This window comes from Falco biarmicus, chromosome 8 (assembly GCF_023638135.1).
Source record: "Falco biarmicus isolate bFalBia1 chromosome 8, bFalBia1.pri, whole genome shotgun sequence".
NCBI classification, from domain to species: Eukaryota; Metazoa; Chordata; class Aves; order Falconiformes; family Falconidae; genus Falco; species Falco biarmicus.
The window spans coordinates 29,221,835-29,243,229 of NC_079295.1; the positions used below are offsets into that span (position 1 = coordinate 29,221,835).

The 21,395-nt window shown below is 39.3% G+C and overlaps 1 protein-coding gene across 2 annotated transcripts in view; it reads right to left on the reverse strand.

The window, feature by feature from the left end:
- Positions 1 to 21,395, reverse strand: part of CNTNAP5 (contactin associated protein family member 5) — a 296,864-nt gene that overhangs the window by 211,474 nt on the left and 63,995 nt on the right. For both annotated transcript variants that reach the window (XR_008823617.1, XM_056349942.1), the window contains exons 2-3: positions 12,084 to 12,194; positions 5,297 to 5,490 (exon numbers count right to left, since the gene is read on the reverse strand). Coding sequence is in view for 1 of the 2 variants with exons in the window: in XM_056349942.1 (XP_056205917.1) it covers positions 5,297 to 5,490; positions 12,084 to 12,194 (305 nt within the window). In the remaining variant the exon portion in view is untranslated. The remainder of the gene's footprint in view (positions 1 to 5,296; positions 5,491 to 12,083; positions 12,195 to 21,395) is intronic.

Below are 21,395 nucleotides of genomic sequence, written 5' to 3' on the forward strand. Positions count from 1 at the left end.
CCTGAAGCTATCTTCTCTCTTCCATGAGGAGCTGGACAGCAGATGTGTAAGAAGCTTCATCAACAGCCAGCTCCAAACTTCTGCTTAGTAAGTGCAAGCATGTGCATGTGTTTGCACAGCATATGAACTATGTCCTTGCTGTACCACTTTTCCCCTTCATTGCCTTTCTGCACAGGTTCATTGCTCTAATGTAAAAGCCTTCTCTACCACTATCAGAACAGTCTCCCTTTATCTCCAATTCCATAACTTCCCCTTCTCCTTTCAAAACTTTGACTAAATAACATGTCTTTTTTTCCTTTTGTTGCATACATCTATGCTTGCTCCATCCTCTTTCCTTTGTGTCTTTCTGCATAATTGCATTTTCCAGCTTTGTAAAATACTCTTCGATACAGATAGCACAAAAATTGCTGTCTAAAATGAAATAGCATTGTATCACAGCCCAGACTTTTGTCCCAGTAATATACTAAATTTGGACCGACTCAAGCTGTAGCGTGTAGGCAGGTAAAGTAAATTCTGAATTATTCAACACTTAAAAACACTGGAAAATCATTTACTTGTTACAAGCAATAAGATTTATATTTTATGTCTTCCAATCAATAGCTAGTGTGTCCACACACAGCTGATTTATCCATATTGAAAATATAATTATAAGTCTAGTTTGCTCTGAACCACAAAGTCCTTTTGTAACAAGATTATTTAAATACAAATGGGGTTGGAAAATTGGTTTTAAATGGCTAATCTGTCTTGTCTTCAACTCCAGCTGCAGAATTTACTAACATCATAAACACAGGCTGAGTGAAAATGTAAGAGGTTTTCTGATTCTCCTCGCGATCTGTCTATGCAGCTCTCATTAATGGTGAAGTTGATGGGAGCTGCATGCATGCCATGAGAGGAGGCTAATAAGCCTTGTAATCTCTATAAAGAGAAAGGGATTTTTACTAGTGATATGTCATATATACTGGTGTGCAAACATCTGTCTTATCGGCAGCCCAATAAAGAATTTATGTACGCAGGTCTCAGATGCACTGAAGGACACATATGCCATATGGGTGGACAAAATCTATACCCAGATGGCTGGAAAGAACTCCTCAGGAGCACCACTTGCAATATGGAGCATCAGACATTTGTGAAGACATGATTAGGAAAAGTTTCATCTGGGTGGATTTACTCAGGGATTATGAAAGGAACTACTTATTGCCTTCCTGCTGTCTCCACCAAATGTGGCTGGTGGCCCATGAAATGCAGCAGGGAAAAGCTGTGCCACTACATCCTCCTCCAGGGGAGCCCTGAAGTGCAGCCAGCTAGGAATATGCCTTAACTTTGTCTCTGGGTCATGCAGATAGGCTGGGAGAAACTACGGTTCAAATCTGACTTGGATTGAGTAGAGATTAAGGATTTCTGCCAGTTTTAGTTTAACAGACATAGTGGAGAAGACATTTCAAGACTATTTTCCTTTGCTGGAACGCAGAGAAATTAAAACAGAAGTGAAACCTCAAATTTCTACTTGAAATCAAATGCTTGCCTTGAAACCCAGGTGCTTCTTGCACTCTTCTTTTCGTATATTCCGTACATGTTATTCTGTCAAATGGTTCTCCACATAGTTATATTGCCTTCAGAAAACAAACAGATTCACCAGACTGTCTAGGTCCTTTATACTGGTACGTACTCCCCTTTCAACAGCTGCAAGTGAATGTTGTCACCAGCGAGCAATCAGTGTGAGATGCTCAGTAATATCCATATAGTAAAGCACAAACTTCCAGCTAGTTTTACTGAAGTGGAAGCTGTATCAGCAAACTTTACAGGTCCAGTGCATATCAATATGTTGTATTGATACAGTAGACAGCATCTAATGATCTCCAGGCAATAACGATTTAGGTTTCACAGTCTCATCTGAGCTATATGAGTCAGTGTTGACCACCTCTTAAGTTAGAAATGGCACAGCTTTCTGAAACAAAAAGCAATAAAGTGGGTAAAATGCTACTCCTTTTAGCTGTACACAAACATTTAAAAGGACATCTTAAAAAAGCTCAAAGTCCTGACGGACACAGAAGTACTAAAATCGTGTCCCTAAAGACAGCGAAAAAAAGATTCAAAGTTAAAGTCTGTGGAGGTGGGGGGATGTGTTCCCCACCCAGCCATCTGAGATTTCTGAACATTTTCCACAATAACCTGAATTTTAACACCTCCACACCCTGTGCACGAGAGAGAAGATGGTAACTTGCTACCTTGCCCTGACATAGGAGACTCTGACCTTGAAACCTGCTTTGAAAGACCACCCAGCCATCACAAAAAAAGAACGGGAAGAAATGTTGGTTCTGGCTGAGGTAGTGTCAATTTTCTTCACAGTAGCTGGTATGGGGATATCTTATGTATTTGTGCTGAAAGCAGCGCTGATAATTCAGGGATGTTTTCGTTATCGCTGAGCAGTGCTTACACAGGGTCAAGGCCTTCCCTGCTCCTCACCCAGCCCCACCAGCGAGGAGGCTGGGGGTGCCCGGGAGCTGGGAGGGGACACAGCCAGGACAGCTGAACCCAATGGACCCAAGGGACATTCCATACCATGTGGCATCACACTTAGCAATGAAGTAGGGAGAAGGTTGGCCGTGTGGCTGCTACTGGGGGACTGGCTGGGCATTGGTCAGTTGGTGCTGAGCAATTGTTTTCATTTGCATCACTTGTCTTTCTGGGGTTCTGTTTCTCTTTGTTATTTGTTATTTTCCTTTTCATTACAATTTATCATTATTGTTGGTAGCAGTAGTATTTTATTCCAATTATTAAACTGGTCTTATCAGGAGTGGCTCCATGTGCTGGAGCAGATGCCCCGGCAGCCCGCGGTGAAGCCCCCCGGCGAGGCGGGCTGTCCCCTCAGCCCATGGAGGGCACCGGGGGAGCTGATCCCCCCCCCAGCAGCCCGGGAAGAAGGGAGAGGTGGGGGAAGGTGATTTTAAGATTTGGTTTTATTTATTACCCCCCAGTGATTTGATTGGTAGTAAGTTAAACTAGTTTCCCCAAGCCGAGCCTGCTTTGCCCATGACGGTCACTGGTGAGCGACCCCCTGCCCTAATCCCGGCCCAGGAACCTTTCGCTGCATTTTCCCTCCCCGGCCCAGCTGAGGGGACAGGCAGAGCGGCTGCGGTGGCACCCAGCACCAGCCCAGGTCAAACCACCACAACAGCCCACTTCTATTTTAATTTTGTGTTATAAAAAGAAAACCTAAGGAAAAGATAACTGCCAATAAAACAGAAACACTGCAACATTTGAAATTATAATTCTGTACACACTTCTGAAAGCCTCTTTGACTTGCCTCTTTGTGCTCTGAATGGTTCTCAAGATTTAATTTAATTCCATGAAATAAATCCAAAAGAACCAAGAATAAAGAATCAACTTTCTCTTTCGTCAGAATAAAAATTGTACAGGAGGAATTCTTGAAATTTATTAATTCCATGGGCAGACATATAAGCTCCTAGGTGTTAATGAGACTTGCCAGTTTAGGCAGACTGTAGAGTGTAATGAAATGTCAAGTAAGCCAACTCTGGATTTTCACTATTACATACTCCCAACAGCAAAGTATGGTGATGCATCCTAACAATCCCTTCAAGTCCTCTGTCAGGGAACATGGAGCAAATCTTTCTTCTGGACTGGAATTATGTTACTAGCTCACATGATCAGTGTGGCTTTTAGAAACTAATCTGAGGGGAAAAATATTCAAACCTTTCCTCAGTATTACCTTTTGCACATCCAAATTCTGTTTCATTTTTCCTTAATTACATACTAAACCATCCTCTGTAGCCTATGACTATTTCCATTAGAAAAATGTAGAAAAATCACCCCTGCAGAAAGCAAGCTTCTAGACCTACTGAAGCTTTAGAAGTTGGGTCAGGGTCTGCTCTGACTCAACTTCATGCCTGACCACTTAGTATAACAAGATGAGTTCAGGGTCTTCATAAATCCTCATTACATGTTAAATGCCTGCTAGGTTTGTTCTTACTCTAGTGCACAATATTAGGTGCCAGATCAGAAACTCACAAAAATGGATCCTTAGGGCATAAAGATTTGCTATGGTAAATTCTACTTTTCAAGTTTCCCTTTAAGAAGAAAAATTTACTAAAGAAAATAAAATGTCAACAGTTTACAGAATGGAAAAGGTCTGAAAAGTTAGACATGTAATAAATTAATTTGTCTTAATATAATATTTTAACAAAGCACATAGTGTTTTCAGGGAAAAGTTGTCTCTCTAATGGAAGAGGGATTTAATTTGCTTTCCCTAAATCAAACCATGCTAAAACAAAGACAGTAGCAATGCAATGGATTTTGAAACTGTAGAAGTTAACCTCTCTGTACATGCAACCCCACTGCCTGCAACACGCTCAGGAGAAAAATTAAGCAGCCCTCCTCCCCTCATCCTGCTGCACCACTACTCTCCTCATCTGCAGTCATTATGTTCCAGAAGCAAAATCTGCTTTTGCAAGACAGCATTTAACCTGGGTGTTAATGACAGAAAAATTTAAGACAAACCCAGAGACTACTTGGTCACCCTTAAAACATTCCCTTTTGTTTTCATAAAGGAAATGTTTCATTTACCACCACATACTGTTATACTACCATGACTATTGATCCTCAGAACTACAAAACGTAGCACAGTTTACAATTCACTAACAATTCACATTTTCCATGTGAAATGAAGACTTTTAAACTTCTGCATCCACACCTGAGGTGGCACCGCTACCACGCACAGTCCTACTGACAGCACCTGGCACGGCCACACATTGAACTTGCAACACAGCAAGCATCAAGTCTGCATTAAAATTTTAGGAGAAGCCTTGAGCACTTTTAGTGTATCTGCTAAGTCATCCCACAACTCCTGCTGCAGCTCCAGCCTTCTCCAGCCAAGGAGCAATTTACCACCCACCTCCCCCAGCACGAGTTCTGTTGTTCTGGCCAGCATGTGTGCGTAAGACAGTTCATTTCTGTATTTCCTGAGGAAAGTATGTAGGTGATTAGCCCCATTTACCCTGGTGTGCCTGAATCAAAGCCAACCAAGGCACAGAAGCATGCAGGTCATTTTGAGTGCCCTGAGCATCCTCATAGTCTGAAAAACAATGTAGTCCTGAGGGCCTAAACTTGTATTACAGACAGTCAATGACATAACCCATTTAGATCAAAACACCCTGTAGAGTCACTCTGATCCACTCTCACCACTACAGCACTCCTCTAATCTGAAACCAAAGCTGTTTCTCCAAATGCCAAAATAAACCCAAACGAGAAAGATCTGGGACCACGCACAATTCAGACCTACCCAGATGGTGTCATCTTGTCTGTACTGTTTCCAGTTGCGGCCGGTGTCGCTGAACATCAACATATAGCTGGTTACCCAGTCAGAGCTCCCATACCTGCCCTGGGTGGCAACCGCAACAATCTCCACTCTATCTCCCAGATCAACCTGGAGCCACTGCTGCTCATTTGAGTCCAGCGGGGACCAGCCACCAGCTCCTGAAAGATTAGGTAAAGATAATTTAGGTGACAATGACAGTACAAGAAATTATACTTCAGAAAGAGCCATGATGATATTTCAGGTCATCACAGAGGAGTCTACTTCCCATACATAAAGCTGATTGTTCACATTTTTGTATTAGGAAGTATGGTACATGAGGTGTGCTTCCTTTAGGTTTTCTTAATCAACCTGAAGTTCATAAGAAATATTGAATTTCTATGAAATTTTAAAGAAATTTATTCTTTATCAGCTGGACAAATGTCAGTGAGGTTGGCACATCTTCAGTCACAAAAAAATGTCATATCTATCCCCTACTCACATGCTCGTGCAAATCTGGGAATACTGATTTCTAATTTCTAATTGGCTTTGACATTTTCTTTTTTATTACGTTTTGAAAGACATGCAAAAATATTATCTTGGTTTGAGCTCTATTAAGTATTTGGAAGAACAGTTTAATTACAGGTTGTAAACGCACTTCAGATAATACATTGTAAAGCTAGAGACCATTTGACCGAACAACTAAAAGGACTGCCTTCACACTGGAAAGTAGTCTCTTCCTTACACAAGATGCTTGTTAAGTGAACATGTATTTTATCTCGAACAAAAGAACAAACAAGCTCTTTGTAAGGACAGATAGAAGTCGCAAGCTATCCACTTCCTTGATCCACTTCTCCATTCAGGAATAGAGACTTCAGAAGTCATAATCACAAGGAAGCTGGTAGCTTGTAACTCATCTTTACTTTTAAAGGACAAGTATATGTACGATCCCTTGAATTCTTTCGGAGTTAAGGCGATGAAACACAGAACAGCAACCACTGCTTGAGTTTCACTTCACTCACTACAGTAAATGTGAGCTTATGCTTAAAGGCAAATCCTTCCAGGCTGAAATATATTATTTTATGTTCTCTTGCTTTCTTTTATACCCTTAAATTATAGGCTGTGTTTATTTTAACTTGTTTCTACTTGCACACATTTAATCTCTGTATACATTCAGCATTCACTTTAGCCTTATAACGCAGCTATGAAGAACACGGAAGCCTGTTACTAAGTCTCCAAAGCAGCAAATTTTCATGCTGTCACTGCTTCTGCAACCCATCATCTTGTTTGCTTTACCATTATTAGTAAAGTTTACTGAAGTACTTCTGTGTGATTACAGTGAACATAATTACATCGGGAAGGAAGGGGAAATACAGAGCTGAGAGCAAAGCATTAACAATTCCTCATGTAAACCACAAGAGTAATTCCAAATTGTTTCCAAACAAAAAGCATCACTAAACTTTAGTTATAAACAGCTAGATTTACCTTAATATTTTAATCTTATTAACTGCTCTCTCTCCAAACTGCTCCATGAAGAGTTTATTGAATTAAACTGAAGTTGAAAAATCAATAAATGTGGTTTATATCAAAGCACTCAATTTCAATAACTTAAAAAAAAAAAAAAAAAAAAAAAACAAACAAAAACTGGAATGCATTGTCTTTTTCAACTCACAACTGAAATTCCTTTCTCTAAGAACAGGTATTAGACTTTTCATTATTTACAGTTCATTAAGACAGGACTGAGTCCTAATTCCTGAAACAGAAGTGTGTTTATTCTGTAGCTTGAAATGAGTATTGTCCCCGCTCCCCTGGATGACTCAGTTTTCATTCCTCGACGAGAACTCTCGAGGGAAAGCAAACCAACTGGAACCAAACCAACGCATACTGCTTGCTAGTGCCGTGCTTTGCTTTACCTTTTTCAATTACAACAGAAGCCTACATGTTTGTTGTGATTATTTTACCTGCCTTAATTAGAACACTCTCCCCTATAAGCATGCCATGAAAGACCTAATGAGAATATTAGGAATTTCATCACTCAATTCTTCTCCGACTACTTCATAGCTCTCTTGTAAATCCATACTTACATAAAGGTTGTATAAGACTTCCCATTAAAAATCCTAACAATGTTTCTTCTTCCCCAAGTACCATATAAAATATATTTCTGTCTGGCTTTTAAGATACAAGCTATATAACTGTATTCAAAGACAACAAGCTGCATATGCCTCCTACATGGAACTGTGACTAATGTAGATGGGAGCTAAAGGAAAACTTCCTTTGGACTGTAGTATCTATTTTCTGAAATAGACTCTGAACACAAGTTGCTGCTTTGTTTACAGTTTCATTCCAGGAACTGGCAGGACATAGAAGTTCTGGCAGGTCTGTGGCATAAAGTTGTTCCCTTCAACACTCCAAAGAGCTCATTCTGTAGGTTTTCAGTAAATATTAAAAGGTGGGCATTTTAGTCTTTCCTTTATTGCCTTTCTACAACATAAACAGCAACAAACAGATGAAGGAAAATCAGTTAAAACAAGAAATTTGTTTGATGAGTTTCCCATTTAAAAAAGGAAAAAAGAAAAAAAATCTTTGCTTTCTCTGTTCTAGTTTATACATAAAGATCTTAAGCCAAGCTTATTACCACAGGTACTTGCCAGCAGTTTGTTAAAACACCATTAACTAGCACCCACTGTATCTACTTTATGCTCTGTCCCTTCTGCTGCTAGAAGTGGCAGAAAGGTGATGAGTTTTCCACAAAAGTATTTGGCTTTACTATGCACTGCTGTTTTCCAGTTTGAGTATGACACAACAGGCTTGTATTTTTGAAGTAAGTCTAATAAACAATACATACTAAATGGAAATTTAGGAGTTCTATAGTGACCTTGAGCTCTCAAATTGCAAATTACACAGCATCTCTGAAGTGCATATCTCTTCACATGAGCACATTCGTCTGTTGGGAATGTCACTCTTTAGTTGTAAGCACTGCATGACACAGCAGTGACACCTGCTCGTAACATCACCTCTCCAGAAGCTGGTCTTGCAAGAAAGATGTTATTGGTAACAGACCATGTCTTTACAGAACAGCAGCTGCTTCATACACCTTTTCCCATGTGGGAAAAACCCACTGTATTTCCTTCTTCCAAACCTTCCACTATTACCACTTCCACAGATGGACAGTAATTCTACTGACTTGTAAGAACAGCAGTTAAAATCCCTGCAACAGAAAAGCAACATTGGCTGTGTGACTGAGGGCAGAACTAAAGCTTTTGCCATTTAGCCTCTCTCACTTTTCCTAGTAAAGCAAACACATAACTTCTGCTTAATTTATGGGTATCCCAAATTCTCAACAAATACTTCTGTGAGTGCCAGAAATCAATAGATGTTCTTTTTCCTCCATATTTGCTCTGTGGTACTGAGCAGGTGGCACAAGGGATACTGGCAGCTTCTTCCAGAGCAATCTGTGCACATTGCTTTCATGCACATCATTCCTTAGAATGTGTCAACACCCTACCCCATACTTTTCTAAGCAACAAAAAAACACATCCACAGTGTAACAACTCTTTTACAGCCATTTTCTCCTCTACCCACCAGTGGTGCTCACCCTGGGGAACAGTTGTGAGGGCAGACCCAAGACAAGGGACAAGAAGGTAGCATGTGAAGGCTTTAACAGGCAGCAAGGGCTACTGAAGAGACAATTTCCATGACATCAATTCCTTTGAACAGATAACAACCACAACCCTGACACTATTTTCCCGCAGTTGGGCACAAGGAAGTTGAAGAGGACCATACATCTTTTATTAAACAGCGTAGCATAAACATAAAACAGACAAAATGTGGCTCTGATTACACCCACACTTGTTTTTACATAGCCTGGAAAGAACTAATGTATGAAGACACCACATTGCCACTTGCAAGAAAATAAGAGAAAGAGAGGATGCTCAATAGTCAACTCATTTGGCACTGTATAACATCATGTCTGAGGAACATACAATTTTCCCATTCTGCCCAGCAGATTCCCACTGGTATAGACAGGATTCTGTGCATCGTGCTACACCGTCATTCCCCAGTTCACAGATTTCACATTTTCTGTGGATCATTTCAAAGGAGAGGTTCAACATGGTATGGACAAAATGCCCTAGTAGAGAAACAGTACAACAGGAATCTGATATATTGCTCATATTCTCCATGGCAACAAATCATAGTGCTAGAAATATGAGGAGAACAAAGATCAGATGGTTTCTCAGTTGGAGACCCATATGACTCCGAGAAATATGATCAAATACTTTTTTTTATTATTATTATTTTCAGACCATTTGTACATTTTGCCATAGTTGTTCCAAAAAACTGCATTTAAGCCCAGTGTTATGCAGTCAGTGCTCCTTGATGTTCTACAGGGCTGCTCAGGATGCCTGTACTTATTCGTAGCTTATTAATACGAAGCAAAGGAAATGCTTGTTTCCACCCTACAGTGCCTTCCAAACAGCTCAACTGGCTTTATATTGTGCTACAAACTCTTGGACTTCCTGCAGCAACTAAGTGCTTCCCTGCTGCAAAATTTTACTTTAATGCCTAGATCAAACACTTCTTGGCCATAAACCCAATTCTTTTTGACGTTATATATGTTTTGTATTCCTCGACATAATTGCCTATAGTGAGTACTCAGGCTGAGAGTTAATAGAGAACTGAAAAAGCTTGCTTAGTTGATACAGTCACATTGTAGCAATTTTCTTATTCTTTTCCATTATTTATTTACTGTAAACAAAAAGCCGATTAATCCCTCTCATGGGTATTGTATTTCATACCTCAGAATCATATTTATCAGAACTATACTAACTGCTTTACTATTACCAGTACAGATTTATCAGCATTTTAATTGAGCACTCTAAGCAGTTCACACAAAGCTTTGCTCATGGTAAGTTCGCGTGGTTTGTTTTTTTAGTGGCACATTTCTGCTGCAGGCCTTGTTTTAAACAACAGCCTTTTAGTTATTATCTATTACTGAATCAACTTGATAAATTAGAACTTTCTATTGATGTAGCTCTGGATTGTATTTTCTAAATTCATTTTCATCTGTTGCACTCATGTTTACATTAGCAAATATATTTATCTGGCTTTCCACCTGGAGGCACTGTTACTTGAAGCACTGTCTTATCATTACAAACAAAGCTAAGCCAACTCATCAAAACACTCCAACATTATTAGAAAGCCAAGGCACAGTCCTTGTCAGTGAATATTATTTCTTGTAAAGGTATCTACTGGCACTGCATTCAAGTGCCAGTCAAAACAAGTTCCTTCAACACCATCTACCACTGCTTGCTCCTCCAAGATGAAGTACCCATATGAATTCTGCTGGCACTACATCTGCACCTTTCTACAAAAGTCTGTGCAACAAAAGAATTAAGCAAAGTAGAATTTAGGTACTAGGTCTCTGTGTTGGGCTTAGTTCAACAGTTATCACAGAAACCTTCAAAACATGAAATAAAAGCTGGTGAAAAAACTTTCTAGCTCAGAGCTCAGTTTTTCTACTCTGTCTTCTTGTTCCTGTGATTTGTGCCTAAGGACAAAATGGATCTTAGCAACGCACTACTATATGTCTAAAGAACTAGAATACCTTATCCCCCAGTGCATGGGAAATCTACTTTAGCACAGCTAAATAAGACCTGTTTCATTTTCTGTCCTTAAATTGCAATCATTGTCAATTTATTTTAGATACTGTTAATATCACTTTAAAATACAATACAGCCAGAGCTTGACTTGCAATAATATTGTCTTTGAGTCTCTTCCTCTTTTCTGCATATAAAATTAGTCATTAAAGCAATTTGCAAGATCACATAAGCATGTCTATTCACCGACCCAGCTAGCAGATGGAGACAAAGGCAGGACAAACTCAAACATCATGCTCAATGTTTACAACTTTATGTTGAGCAGACACTGTATGACCTTTTATTTGCTAAGAAACTGGTTCAGGAACTTAAACATGATATAGTAACTTCTATCTAACACTTGAATGACCTAGCAAAATCTTATCATTTATGTCAGGCATCTAAGAGAGTGCCCTTTACTGTCTTTCTATAGATTTATCAGTCTTTGACGAAAACAGGCATTTCAGAGATTGTTTAAGTAGGAAAACTAATTTCTTTTTTAGTAAAATCTTTTTTCTAGTAGTATACTTTCTAGTGTTTCTTATAATGAAAGTCATATGTAATGTAATAATACAGGGCTATCCTCTTTTAAAGGTTCTTACTTGGGAATAAGATGGGAGCCAGCAACCCAAATTTACAACGCAGTGTCAAATGATGTCCTAGAAACTGCCAACTACTTAATAGTTTCACCCCATGTGTGCATTCATTATCTGGGCCTCAAACATTCTTCTCAGCAAACGTCTGCAAAATTTTTTCATTCATTTTCACTATTTCTGCAGAGTTGTGTAATCACTGAATTCCACTGGGACTTTAATATCCAGTTGTTAGTAGCTTTAAAAAACATCTACATTTTAGAATAGGGCCTCAATCCTAATGATATTCAAGCTCTAAAGATTATGGGAACTCTTCAAAAGCAAAAAGGCTATCTGAACATATTTCTACAAGAGGAGAACTTAAAATTTAATAGTTTTCTATAATAAAGGAAGGAATTGCTCCTAAATGGAGCGCTCTCAGAAGCATAAATTAACAGCTCTGTTCAACTTGGCTCTGAACGCACTGCATACAAACAGCATAAGAAGTTATTCTTTGTAAATGTGATTAAAAAGAACAGTTTAAAGCATTTCATACTGCAACCTTACCATCTCGCCTGTTGAGCTTTGCAAAGCTGGGACTGTGAGAACTGAAGAGCTCAGAGGAACTGGTAAGGGCTGTTGAAGGTAAGGGAGATACCAATGCATCATCACAATTATCTAAAAAAAAGCAAAAAAAAACAGAACATACAGAGATCATCACATGAGCAACAAATACACCAATCTGTGCTATCTTGAGGTGATGTTTGTTTTTACTTAGTAGACAGAGATTGGAGGAAGAGCATACTTGTACTTGAATTCACATGTGTGCCTGGTATTGACCCTCCAGAATGACAGTCTGATGGGATGGCAACTGGATGGGAACTGTTGTTAAGACATCAAATACTTGAAAAGCTGGAAAATGTTTTCCTTTCAGTGAATGGAATTTGATGATCTATCCTCCAGTTAAAGAGGATAATGACTCCTGCAAATGCCACTGGAAGAACGTAGCAATGCCCTGGCAGACTTTAGAGAACACCCCAGGTGGTACGTTTGGTAAAGTCTCTCCACAGAGTAGATATGTAATATAGGAGTAACAATTTCATACTTCTATAGGGAAGTGACACACAGGGATATGCCACCTGGGCTTCTGCAACATGCAAAAGCATGTCTTGTGCTTTACAAGAGTCCTATGCTGCCTTTTGATTACAAAACCTGAACACTTCCTTCATTTCTTCCCCAAGCTCACACACATATATGCAGTCAAATTACTTTTGTTCACTCAAATGAGTAGTCTGCTATGTCTTTCCCCTTTGACTTTCATATCTTCATCTGAGGACAGATGGACTAGACTAACAAGTTAAATTTTTGATCCCATAATGTTTGAGTAAGGATAGAATTAGGTAAAGTAAGTTTGCTCATTACAGTGCTGTCACATACACGCTCAAAAACATAATGCAGGGTTTCAGTAGGGCATAATAATAACAATACCACCACCACCCCCTCTCATTTTTAATGGAATCTCCCATGGAGCAAAAATGGATGCAGTTATTGGAAGAGTCCTGCAGGTTAGCAGGATCTCAGGCACACAGTATTCTCACATTCACAGAGTAAATATACAGCTTGCAAGGACGGTGGGGGGTAGGGAGGAAGTAGTTACTTCAGGGCTACAAAAGACAAGTAATAAAACAGAAAATTACTTTGTAGTGATGACAGCAAATTTAAATGTTCAAAACTGGGTGCTGCCTTTCCCATAGCAAGCCAGATTACATCAAAATATTTTTCGTCTCATTCCAAAATGACTCTCTAGAACAGCACAGATACTTCTGTAACCAAAATCCAGCTCTATGTGAAAAAAAAAGTGTAATCAGTGTATGTCATATCAGTGCATTAATTGATGTATCTCAAAAAGCAACCTTCAGTACAAAATATTTTCCAACTCTTCAGTTACCATCAGCAAAAAGGCCTGACAAGATCTGCAAGTTAGAAAAATTAAGGACAAGTATGCTACTGATGTTTTAACCATGAGGATAAGCAGCCAACAAAGCAAGTTACCAAGGTTCTGAGCAGATTATTTATCACTTACTGCCTTTGAGTCTCAAAGAGAACTGCTGACTGCAATGCATAAGGGTCTGTGGGGCACTGTGCCACCTAGCACGGCATGAGGTCAGGCCACAATTGCTCTGTCTGGACTTTAAAAAAAAAAATCTGTAAATTAAAACAAGGCTCTTAAATTTACTGTCACTTGTGACCTGAGCAGTGATTTAAATAAAGATCTCAAATGGTAAGTTCATCAGGGCACCAAACACAAACTTCTGCATTCTATAAAAAGCAGTGGAGGGGCTGGGAACCTCTCAAAGAGACGCTCAAGCTCTTAGTGGCAGCTCTGCATGACTATTTAGCACCACTTAAAACCCAAAGGCGGAAATAAATGAATGCAAAGATTTCAATGTAAATAGTGTCTAGATACTGGCTGTCTTCAGTTCCTTGTGGTTGCTCCTGGACCACAAGAGAACACAGCGCACCAGTTTGTGATGCACAAGTTGTCCATGACAAGAGTCACAGTGACAATCTCTGGGTTCTCACTGTAGCCCAAGGGCAAGATTGGATACCTACGGGACACCAAGTGTCTCAGCACAGCAGCAAGTGTAACCTATTTCAGAGCAATGCATGAAAGGTTTTCCCTGGAATCTCTGTAGGCTCCAGCCTGGGAAGTGACAATTAGCAATAACTACCAGATGCTTTGCCTACATTTCCACATCCTTTGCTTTTGTTCCCAGACATACTCACATAGATCTCTGCTGCTACAGCACTACGACATCATTTTCACACCAAATTCTGGGGTCCTTACTTGGTTTGCTCTACAAAAAGCCCACTTACTGCCAGGAACCCTTCCCTGAATTCATATCTAACTACAAAAGCATGTAATTATAAGGATTTAGGACTGCATTAACAATTTGAAGATAGTTCTGAGAGCACAGTCCAACTTCCAATGGATAAGAGTGTTAATGACTGATTAGAGTGCAAGCAGGAATTTCCTCCAAGTGAAGCTGGTTTTTGAATGGATATTTTTATGAGATGCAAGGTCACTCTTCTGCTTTTCCCTCAGTCAAAACTAACTTTGCAAGATTGGAGGTTGCACCTAACAGCTCTACATTCACAGACCTACAGTGCAGGACGCGGCACAGCCTTTACACGCCAAATGAAATTTCAAAGTACAGTAAAGTGCTTGGGATGTATTAGTCAACTTGTATATGCACAACAATCCAGATCATATGTAGAACAGCTGTGATGCATCCCTTGTCAGAGACACTACACACAAACTGTACAGATGTGAGATTGATATCTGTTTGTAAAATTGAACTGAAATAGGCCACAGTATTCAAAAAGGTAGGATGTGCACATACAGCGACAAACATCCCATACGCTCTGCTTCCATGAGAAGGCAGAATTAGAAAAAATAATCATAATCCCTCCCAAACCAACCAAACAAACCAAACCAACCACTCAACACACACCTCTCCAGCTTACAAAACTCTCTAAGAAAGGATATTATCATATTTCTTTTTGTGCTAGGTGCTGACCAGAAAAGAGATGAAACATTTTGTGCTTATACAATGTCAGAGAAGACCTACAGTACAAGCAAAAGCAAAACCTGTGTGTATCCTGATTCCCACTATACAATCCCAGCACACACATTTCAAAAGGTTTCACATCCCCCACTCGGTGTGACAGAAACAGACGTTTATTGCAAGTGCTCCATGTTTCTAGTTCCTGGCCCTACTCCTTTTGCTTTGGCTGTTTGCCTGTCAGAACAAGAACTTTGTTTCTTTAAGTCAACTGCATTATATGTCTATTAAGAACATTGCATTTAACAAATAAAAATTCTATACTACAGAATCACTTAAAACAACAGGACACTCACAAAGAAAAGCATTCACTAGCCAGTCATTTTCTCCTGTTTCCTTGATGACCAGATAACTAGCACAAAAAAAGTGTGTCTAATTGTATCTATAAACCACCTACTTCATGCAAATCACGTAACAATACAGATGTTGACTTGCATTTGAGAAATGGATGCTGACCTTGACTAAGCTGACTTCTGAGAAACAGGCAATTATGGATAGCATTTACAGTGTCACACATTATTTACTCGAATCAACTGGATTTTTCTTCATCTTTTATTTTTAGAAAAAATTATAAATTAACAAAAAAGAAATGAGAAACTCACTATTATGAAATCATTTGGTTTATTGGTTTTGATTCTTTTCTTGTAGCTTTAATTGCCCTCCAAGTAAAAACGGAAATTTTCTCTCCCCCTTTCCCTGTGTATTTTAATTTTCTCCAAGACATTTTATTTAAAAACACAAATATAATTGTTCATGCAAAAACATCTAAGTGAGATTTATACACTAGAACTATTGGGTTCCTTCAAAACATGCCAGATACCAGCTTTAGCTAATAGTTAAAAAAAAAAAAGGGAACTTCACAAAAGGCCTTTCGCCCATGTATTTAATTAAGCTCTGTATTTTGTGAAGACCTTCAGTACCTGTGACAAGTACGAAAAAAATAACTGAGAAAAACGTATCCAAGTCCTAGAGAGACGGGATTCCAAATTCTTCTGAAGCATGGAAGGCTTCTGAAACACAGCTAAAATATTGCCAAAATTGAGTTTGCATCGAACTTAAGAGATTCAGCCCAACTTTCCTAATTCTTCTAATACATGTTTTACATCAGTGTTGTTAGGCATCGCATGATCCAGTTTATAGCTTTCTTCAAGCTTGAGGCAACATTCAGTGGCAGCAACCAACATAAATTTAGATTTCCGATTAGTGGAATTCGAAGGTATTTAGAAAACCACAAACCCCCAAAACCCATTGTGATCACACTAGTGTTTCTTTCACCCTGTCCTTTGAAGAGGATCAGTCCCTGGAACACAGGCATGGTCCTTATCAGCCATGACTGAGATGCGTTAATAAACCTGTCCTGCTGCTATTTCCCTTCTCTAGTGGAAGGATCAGTGGGACAAAACACATTGATTTCCACTTCTGAAGGCCATCCATAAAGGTCACTAATGTTTTCTTAATGAAAGCTTTGAAAAGAGGATGCAATGAATGAAAAATCACCAATCCTTGAGCTCCACAGATCTCCCATATATCAGATTTGAACTGTTTTTAGTAGCACTGTACCCTCACAGAGAAAAATGTACAGAAAATATTTGACTGTGAAGCTCGCTCACCTCTATGTGGTGGTATATTGTTAGTTAAGATCACTGATCAGTATGATAAGTAGTATCATACTTAACACTAATGATCTCATATCACTGTATGTGGACAGTATTTGACAGGCCCCAGTAAGACTGTGGTCTATGCTGCAGCTACTCTATTAGCAACCATAAGCATCGTAAAATAGTTATAAATACCAGAAGACTGCAGCACCCAGATTAGGATCATGGAACTAGTATCGCTCAACAATGCAACTGAAGGAAGGTTAGGGAACAGTTCTTAGCACACAAACTATTAACAGAGCAAAAATAACCTCCTCTTTGCAAAATATACACATTGGAAAAGGTAAAAAAGAAGAGAAAATTATAACCCAGAAACTGGTATACGTTGGTCTCATAACAGAGTCCAAAAGATGAATTCAAAACAGGATAAGTGACATGCCTCCTGCATCATCCCACAGTAATAAAAGGCTTTTTAAGGGAAGATAACTGCCTCCTGCTCTTCAAGTACACAGGGCCTGGTACAATAGCAAAGAGCTCCCAGATCAGACCTTGCTCACAGGTCTCTGCTGAACGAGATACAAGTTGTACAACAAGGGCAGGAGGGCTTGCGAGCAGCTGTGCAGACCCCTGCCTGAACCACATCCCTGAGCTTCAGAGGTAGTTTAACAAAGGGCTTCACAGAATTACACAGACCCTTTGGCCACAGCTTGCTATTTAAGTGTAGATATATCTATTTTATAGTAAACATGAAGGAAATTTCAGGGTAAATTAGGGGCCTTGTAGCTTGCTGTTGGAGGCCTCACTTGGAACTTAAAGGTATTTTATTTAAATGGGACTTTTGTTGCCAAGACATAATTTTATTCATTATTAAAATACCAGCCGAGTTACAGATGGTGCTGAAGTTAAATTGTGTGCATCATTTTGATTGCAATTGTAAATTGTCTTCGTACAGGGATTTGAAGTTGAGAAGATTCACTGGTATTTATAGGCTAGATAAAAGTCCTCTTCGCATTATCCACTTAATGGCGTACTTTGTTTTAAAGACGTAAACCATGCATTTTGTACCATGCCTCTAACAGTGCTCAGGAGTGACAACTGATGCCTTCCACTTCATCTGTTTTTCCCCTGCCTTCTGTAGCTACAATTCTCCTTTGCAAAGAGGAAAAAAAAATATTTAGACTTACTGTGGAAATTAACCTTCCACCTTTAAAGTTCAATAAGATGCTTGCGTATGGGAGAAGGAGGAGCTTCTGCGAGGGGAAAAAAACCCCAACACCCTCTCCACATCCCCCCCCCCCCCCCCCCCCCAAACAAACAAACAAACAAACAACCACAAGAAATGTAGTAATGCAGAGTATGGCTACAGATTTGGAAGAGATAGAGAATATGTCCATATCAAGAGTTTCTACACACAGCATCTCACCGGGACTACCACGCACTACTAGGTTCCACTACCACGAATATCTTAGTAAGTGATTCTTAGAAAGATGAACCATTTATCTGTAAAAATACATGCTTTTTTCTTTTTTTTTTTCCCTCCTTTTTTTCTTCTTCTTTTTCCTAGAGACTAGCTACATTCACATGCACAGCTGTGAACTCCATCTGTCAGCTGAAAGGCATGGAGGCATGGCATATTTTTCAAGATATAAGACGCTAGAGAAAGTACTTAACCGCACAAGGTTCCTTTTTCTTTCCTTGGTATACTGCAAATAAACATCAATAGTTAAGCTAACCATGAACTCTTCTTAAATGACTGTAAACTACGTAAGTGTTCTTTCTTATGTCTGTAAACCTTGACATAAAAGTATTACTCAATCAGTGTATTTATAGAGCTTCCTTTTATGATACAGTCTGCACATGTAACCTTGTCTCACAAAGAGTGGTCAAGTCTGATTCTGAGTAACACAAGGGGCTCTCAGGAAACTCCAATTCAATAGTGGGTCCTTTTTTTTTTCCTGAAACAAGCATGTCTGCCATTAGCTCCTATTCACAATAATGCAGTAGGAGTCAAATTTGAGGAACAGAGTGATGACGTGACGCCTGGGCTCATGAAGCCATAACATGAATTTCAAATACTGCAGCTCCAGTAAACTAATATACACAAGCAATACTTGTTTCAAGAGCATCAAAGAACATCAGACAAAGCCAATTACCAACAAAAATTAGGTAAAGAAAAATGGTCTTATGCTTAAGGAATGAATGTTCCCAGATTCTGGCTTTGTCATAGTCCATGCCATTTAGGCGAGTCATAACGTTTGCATCTAGAAAGTGAAGGTATCCATCACTATATCTTATAGTATACATTTTTCTTTAAATCACAGGTGATTTTTTTGGTGGTGGGTTGTTGGTGGGGTTTTTTTTTTTGTTACAAGAATGCGCTGGTGCCAATGAACAGCAAATCTGTCACAGAAATCCACTGAATAAGAGGATAGCCTGAGATTTCAATAATTACTGAAAACATTGCTATTTCCATATAGAAAAGAAGACCACATCAAAAGGATGTGGTGACTCAGCTTGTCAACATTTATATTCCAATGAACAAACCTGTGAAAGCGTACCATTGTCCAAAGCTGTGATTTACTCTCAGCAGGTGTAACAGCAGTTCTCAAGTGTTCTTAGAACTTTCTACTCAGAATATAAAGCTTCTTGTAAATATCTGCCTTTTTCTTCCACATTTGTGAGATCCTGTTAATTTGAGAGTGCTCTGATCTTTGGCCTGAGATCAGAAAGCTACAAAGCTGACCCAGGGGATGGAAAGCTTTTATATCTGAAGTTTGCCTTTTTGACATTAACACTCTTTAGTGGACAGACAGCATAAATCCCTTCAATACATGGTAAGGCAATATATCCAGAGATTGCCTTTCTGTACAGGAAAACACAGGCAAGTGATTTTGTCAGCACAGGGCAGTTTTTTCTATGTTATGAAAAATACAATCCAAGAACACAGAGGTCCTTCAAAATGGCCACACAGTATCACAAGCATCCTTTTTATCCTGGCCTATACAAGGCTCCTTACTTGTGCATTTCAAACAAAGCAGTTGATACAGTTCAAAGATGAAGGCCACCTTTTAAAGTCTCAGAGGTTTTAGCAGCACTCACAAAACCAAACTTGATGCCCTTCAAAAGCTTCAGACCTGCAGCAAGCATGCTCTGTTCACTAGAGGTCATCACTGAAGGAGTTTGGGACTCCATCAATTAAACTGTGGATTACAAAAAACAGAACAGCATTTACCTTAAAATATTATAATATGTACAACACTGAATTTGCAGGACAAAAAATTGTTAATGTATCTGCACCCATCAGCAAGGCTGCAAGACTCACTGTTAGAAGAAAAATACAAGAATAATCAGAGGCAGCCGGACCAAGTTCAGTACAGGCATTCACAAACATAAAATTAAAATGCAGAGGGGATGAGGCAGATTTTCTCCTGATGTTACTCAGTGTTAAGATTGTTCAGGAATTCATCAGTGAAACAATTTTTCCAAGTTGTCTAAATATGATATTTTAAATAGGAATGCAAATACTTGTTTCAATGAGAATAATGTTTATTAAAAAAAAAAAAAAAAACAACAAACAAACCCAACAAAAAATAAACAACAAAAAAACCCCACCAGGACAGAAATAAAGAAAAACTTTCTGAACAACAGCAGCATCAAATAGGTTACCATGCTGACTGGAACATGAAAACCAATTTGGGAAACGGGAGCGCTTCATTTGCGGGGGTAGGGAGAATGGACCATCTCAGGTAACTAACACCACTGGGGAAAAAGAAATCCGTTTTCCAGTCCAATGTGAAATAGAATAGCTTCAGCAATCTAAGTAAAGCCATGCCACTTTCTACCACCTAATATTCAGCCCAATGAGACAGAAGTATAGTTCTGATTACTTCTCCAAACTAGGTCTTTCCTACAGATAGACATCTGTGATATTCCTCACACCTTGAGTGACCTTAAAATTCACCACGCTCGCAGCAGCAGTGCTGCAAACTTCAGTGGAGCATCCCAACACCAGCTGCTTACCAACATCTCTCCTGTGACCACAGACACAAAATCAGACCCTTTAGTAAAGAATCCTATTACCTTACTCTGCCTCTGCAGAGGTGCACAGTGTTAGTAGGAGTACCTTAGAGAATAAAAACAAGAATCCAGTTCCCATGGTGGATTTCCTTTTGAGGATTCAGCACTTGACCCTGATCCCCATGAGTTCAGGGATGAATGTAAGAAGGGAAGTTAAGGGAAAATTAGCCCTTCATAAGTTGTCATCTCCTTCTGCTTCCCCAGCACAGTACTACAGTTCATATACTCTCAGTTTCTTTGCAGTGCTACAGTTTCATCCGTCCTTTGAGCAAGACCCTTTAGTATCTGCATGTGTGATGTCCCATTCCCATTCTCTCTCTTTTTGATCCAACCACCGCTTCAGAAGGACAATGAAGTTGGGCAATCTCCGTTATGTGGGAAACTTGATCAGACCTTGGCATCCTCATGCTCAAACACAATTTTTTGGCTCTGGTTTTCCTACAGGCCTCTCCAGAGAAGGGCTCATTTATACAGGCAGTATTGCAAAGACTTTCAGATGGTGCCATACCTTTGTCTGGTAAGGTTGTTTTGTGCACAAATTCACAGCTGCTAACTCTAAGCAAACAACAGAAGCAGCT